Here is a 5,875-nt window from a genome sequence, read left to right as displayed (position 1 = left end):
TGGTCCAACTACTTGGTCCTTCCCACTGAGTCAGTACTTTATCCAATGATGAAGGCCTGTACTCCTACATCAAAGGATATTTCCTCCTCAAAACAAAGTTCCCTTTTCTCTTCATCTACTATGGTCCAACTACTTGGTCCTTCCCACTGAGTCAGTACTTTATCCAATGATGAAGGCCTGTACTCCTACATCAAAGGATATTTCCTCCTCAAAACAAAGTTCCTTTTTCTCTTCATCTTCTATGGTCCAACTACTTGGTCCTTCCCACTGAGTCAGTACTTTATCCAATGATGAAGGCCTGTACTCCTACATCAAAGGATATTTCCTCCTCAAAACAAAGTTCCTTTTTTCTCTTCATCTTCTATGGTCCAACTACTTGGTCCTTCCCACTGAGTCAGTACTTTTTTTTTTTTTTTTTTTTTAGGTTTATTTGTGTGTTTTTTTTTTGCTGCTTCTCTTCCTCCTTCTCTTCATCCTCTTGCTGCTGCTCCTTTTTTTTTTTTTTTTTTTTTTTTTTGTATTTTTTTTTGTATTTTTTTTTAGCTGCTTCTCTTCCTCCTTCTCTTCATCCTCTTGCTGCTGTTCCTTCTTTTATTTTTTTTTATTATTTTGTATTTTTTTTTGCTGCTTCTCTTCCTCCTTCTCTTCATTCTCTTGCTGCTGCTCCTTTTTTTTTTGTTTTTTTTTGTATTTTTCTTCATTTTTGTTTTGTTTTCTTTTGCTGCTTCTCTTCCTCCTTCTCTTCATCCTCTTGCTACTGCTCCTTTTTTTTGTTTTTTTTTTTGTTTGTGTATTTTTTTTAAGGTTTTTTTTTTTTTTTTTTTTTTTGCTGCTTCTCTTCCTCCTTCTCTTCATCCTCTTGCTGCTGCTCCTTTATTTTTGTTTTTTTGTTTTTGGATTTTATTTTAGGTCTTTTTTTTTTTTTTGCTGCTTCTCTTCCTCCTTCTCATCCTTGTCTTTGCTGCTGCTCCTTTTTTTTTTTTTTTTTTTTTTTTGCTGCTTCTCCTCATCCTTCTCTTCCTCTTCTTGCTGCTCCTCTTTTTTTTTTTTTTGGTGGCGATATTATAATGACCAATTTTTTTTTTCTTTTTGGTGGAGATACTATACTCCCCAATTTTTTTTTTTTTTTTGGGTGGCGATATTATAATCACCATTTTTTTTTCTTGTGGCGATATTATAATCACCATTTTTTTTTCTTGTGGCGATATTATAATCACCATTTTTTTTGGGTGGCGATATTATTATCACCTTTTTTTAATTTTTTTTTTTGCGGCGATATTATAATCACCATTTTTTTTTTTTGGTGGCGATATTATAATCACCCTTTTTTTTTTTTTGGTGTCGATATGATAATCACCATTTTTTTTTGTGGCGATATTATAATCACCATTTTTTTTTTTGGTGGCAATATTATAATCACCATTTTTTTTTGTGGCGATATTATAGTCACCATTTTTTTTGGTGGCGAAATTATAATCACAATTTTTTTTTCTTTTTTTGGTGGCGATATTATAATCACATTTTTTTTTTTGGTGGCGATATTATAATCACATTTTTTGTTTTGGTGGCGATATTATAATCACATTTTTTGTTTTGGTGGCGATATCATAATCACATTTTTTTTTTTTGGTGGTGATATTATAATCACCATCTTTTTTTTTTTTTTTGGTGGCAATATTATAATCACCATTTTTTTTTTTTTGGTGGCGGTATTATAATCACCATTTTTTTTTTTGGGTGGCGATATCAAAAACACCATTTTTTTTTTGGTGGTGATATTATAATCACTTTTTTTTTGTGGCGATATGATAATCACCTTTTTTTTTTTGGTTGCGATATTATAATCACCATTTTTTCTCTATTTTCTCTTTTTTTGGTGGCGATATTATAATCACCATTTTTTTTTGGTGGAAATATAATCACTATTTTTTTTTTCGGGTGGCGATATTATAACCACCCTTTTTTTTTTTTTTTTTGGTGGTGATATAATAATCACCATTTTTTCTTTTTGGTGGAAATAAAATCACCATTATTATTTTTTTTTGTGGAAATGTAATCACCATTATTATTTTTTTTGGTGGCGATATTATAATCACCATTTTTTTTTTGGTGGCAATATTATAATCACCATTTTTTTTTTTTTGGTGGCGACGTTATAATCACCATTTTTTTTTGGTGGCGATATTATAATCACCATTTTTTTTTTTTGGTGGCGATATTATAATCCCCATTTTTTTTTTAGTGGCGATATTATAATCACCATCTTTTTTTTTTTTTTTTTTTTTTGTGGCTATATTATAATCACCTTTTTTTTTTCTTTTTTTTTTGGTGGCGATATCATAATCACCATTTTTTTTTGTTTTGTGGAAATATAATCACCATTATTATTTTTTTTTGTGGCGATATTGTAATCACCTTTATTTTTTTTTTTGTGGAAATATAATCACCATTATTATTTTTTTTTATTTTTGTGGCGATATTATAATCACTATTTTTTTTTTTTGGTAGCGATATTTTAATCACCATTTTTTTTTTGGTGGCGATATTATAATCACCTTTTTTTTTATTTTTTTGGTGGTGATATTATAATCACCATTTTTTTTGTGGCGATATTATAATCACCATTTTTTTTGTGGCAGTATTATAATCACCATTTTTTTGTTTTTTGTTTTTTTTTTGGTGGCGATATTATAATCACTTTCTTTTTTTTTTTTTAGGTGGCGATATTATAATCACCATTTTCTGGTTTTTTGTTTTTTTTGGTGGCGATATTATAACCACATTTTTTTTTTGTTTGGTGGCGATATTATAATCACCATTTTTTTTTTTTTTTTTTAGTGGCGATATTATAATCACCATTTTTTTGTTTTGTGTTTTTTTTTGGTGGCGATATAATATTATATTTTTTTTTTTTTTTTTTTTTTTTTTCAGGTTTTTTGTTTTTTTTTGCTGCTTCTCCTCCTCCTTCTCTTCCTCCTCTTGCTGCTGCTCTGTTTTTTATTTTTTTTTTTTTTTTTTATTAATTTTTTTTTTTTTTTTTGCTGCATCTGTTCCTGGTGTTTCTCACGACCCCCAGCTGTTGGCAGATTCTGCTCTCTCATAACTGATGCTGTTAGCTACTATCAATTTTAGCTGCTAATTACTGCTGCTGCTAGCTGCAGTCTCTGCTATTGCTAGATGCTGTATGCTGTTGCTTTCGTCTACTAGCTGCTGCTATTTGCTACTGCAAGCTGCTGTTGCTAGTGCTGCTGCTTGCTGCTGCTACTGCTGCTCTTGCTTGCGGCGGCTGCTGCTGCTTACTGCTGCTTTTGCAGATTGCTGCTGCTGCTGCTGCTGCTTTTGCTAGCTGCAGCTGCTGCTACCTTTGGTAGCTGCTGCTGCTTTTGCTAGCTGCTGCTGCTGCTGCTTACTGCTGCTTTTGCAGACTGCTGCTTCAGCTGCTTTTGCTAGCTGCAGCTGCTGCTACCTTTGGTAGCTGTTGCTGCTTTTACTAGCTGCTGCTGCTGCTGCAGCCTGCTGCAGCTGCTGCTTGCTTCTGCTGAAGCCGCTGGCTACTGCAAATGTTGCAACTGCAAGCTGCTGCTGCTAGCACATGCTGCTTGCTGTTGCTCCTAGCTGCTGCTAGCTGCTTCTGCTAACGTCTGCTGCATGCTGCTGCTAACTTCAGCAGCTGCTAGCTACTGCTAACTGTTGCTTTTCCATTGCTGCTGGTTCTGCTACTGCTGCTAACTTTTGTTAGCTGTTACTATCTTCTGCTCCTCCTATTTGATGCTCCACAGCTGCGAGTTCCTAAAAAGTTGGACTGATGAATGATGTTGCCCACCTAACCATGAATGCCTATCTCCAAAAGAGGCAGCTTCTCTTCACAGCCAAAGATGTCTTGGTTCAACCTCCAAGAACTGGTCTGCATACTAGAAGAATCCCAGCTTCATCCCTCTGCATAGCCAGTCTTCTAGATTATTCCTTCAGAACCACCCAAAGGTTGGTATCCGAAAGAATAGATCTAGATATCCGACAATTTGTACACTTGACAGACATCTTGTACTTGTCCATCAAGGTACACAGCATACTAGAATCAGCTCGTTTCCTTCCCTCTGCAGATTCTGTTGTCCTCCAGGTTATTCCAAGCATCGTTCAAGCTGGATAGTTAGCCTGGGGGCAGTCCATCCAAGCGTCCTTCAAGCCGAATAGTTTCAGGTGTCCTTTCTAGTGAAACTGAACCTGTCCAGAATGGGTGAAGCACAAAACTTAACAAAAAGATTATTCCTTTCCAAACAAAACTAAAAAAAAAAAAAAATTCCTTTCCAAATAAAATCAAACAAAAATGTTATTCCCTTTTTCCTATAAATATTTTTTTTTTGGTGGCGATATTATAATCACCATTTTTTATATTTCTTATTTTTTTGGTGGCGATATTATAATCACCATTTTTTTTTTTTTTGGTGGTGATATTATAATCACCATTTTTTTGTTTTTTGTTTTTTTTGGTGGCGATATTATAATCACCATTTTTTTTTTTTTTTTTTAGTGGTGATATTATAATCACCATTTTTTGGTTTTTTGGTTTTTTTTGGTGGCGATATTATAATCACTATTTTTTTTTTTTTTTTTTTTGGTGGCGATATTATAATCACCATTTTTTTGTTTTTGGTTTTTTTTTGGTGGCGATGTTATAATTACCATTTTTTTGTTTTTTTTTTTTTTTTTTTGGTGGCGATATTAAAATCACCATTTTTTTGTTTTTTGTTTTTTTGGTGGCGATATAATCCCCAGTTTTTTTCATATTTTGCTTTGGGATATAATTCCTCTTTAGTTTTTTTTTTCCAGCCCTGCCTTCTCGTCTCTTGAAGGGCGAATCTATTCAACTGGCTATCCCATATTACATCCCCAGTCTGCTCACCAGAAATGTCCATGTGATATAATTCCTTCAACTCGGGGTGTGTTTGAGAGAGACCGTGTACAAGTTGGCTAATAGCGTAATTCTTATGGTTTAATTTCATCTCAAGCTTCGTGTTTCTTTCCATCATATCTTGATACTTTTCCTTATAAATTGCAAATTCGTCTGCCACTGAAGTTAGATTCCTAATTTCTTCTTCCAGAATTTTATTCTTCTCGTCGGCTTTCATCAACGCATTTCTTGTGGCTCTCTCCTCTGAGATGTCTCTCTTCAGTCGTCAATTCTCTGCTTTAACACCAGCAAATTCTTTCCAGAGTTTTTCCAGTTCCTCCTCAGCCATCTCCAGATCGCACACCACGTCTTTCTTAACTAATAGTTCAGTCTTCAATTTGGTGTTCTCATCCAGGACAGTATTCAATTTAGTTCCTATTCTATAGACCTTCTCGACTGCAGCGTTAAGTTCACTTTCTAAAGCTGCCTTTTGACCAACGTTTTCGGTCTTCAGTCTTTTGTTTTCAGCCTTAACACTGTCCAGTTCAGCCCAGAGTGTTCGGATCTCCTTATCAGCACTTTCGACATATTCCTCCAAGTCGCTCTTTTCCAGAAGTTTCTCGTTGGCTATCTTGAGATCTTCTGTAACTCTTTCCAGCTTCTTCTCGAGTATCCGAATTTCCTCACGGGCATTTTCTAATTCCTTTTTCTACATATGCCTTGGCGAAAAGCTCATCACGAATTTGATCGTTTCGAGCTTCAGCTTTTTCTAGACTTAACAAAAAGCGACTCTATATTCTTATTTGCTCTTTGTAAATCATCCATTAAAGCTAAGTTACCGATGTTATTACATATCTCAATTTCTCTTACCTGAACAAACGTCTTGGCCGAAAGCTCCTTTCGAAGTTCATCGTTTTGACTTTCAGCTTTCTCTAGACTGGCCATAAGACCCTTAATTTTCTTATTCGCTCTATCTAATTCTGCATT

General features: G+C 34.3%; 1 protein-coding gene across 1 annotated transcript in view; it reads right to left on the bottom strand.

The window, feature by feature from the left end:
* Positions 1 to 5,174: 5,174 nt before the first annotated feature.
* Positions 5,175 to 5,875, bottom strand: part of LOC137646359 (fibrinogen- and Ig-binding protein-like) — a 1,106-nt gene continuing 405 nt past the window's right edge. Inside the window, exons 1-2 of the mRNA XM_068379465.1 lie at positions 5,759 to 5,875; positions 5,175 to 5,597 (exon numbers count right to left, since the gene is read on the bottom strand). The exon at positions 5,759 to 5,875 is cut by the window's right edge and continues 405 nt beyond it. Coding sequence (XP_068235566.1) covers positions 5,175 to 5,597; positions 5,759 to 5,875 — 540 coding nt within the window. The remainder of the gene's footprint in view (positions 5,598 to 5,758) is intronic.

Source organism: Palaemon carinicauda, chromosome 9 (genome assembly GCF_036898095.1).
Source record: "Palaemon carinicauda isolate YSFRI2023 chromosome 9, ASM3689809v2, whole genome shotgun sequence".
NCBI lineage: Eukaryota > Metazoa > Arthropoda > Malacostraca > Decapoda > Palaemonidae > Palaemon > Palaemon carinicauda.
The sequence above is the reverse complement of the archived record's forward strand: the minus strand, read 5'-3'. Positions and strand labels throughout refer to the sequence as shown.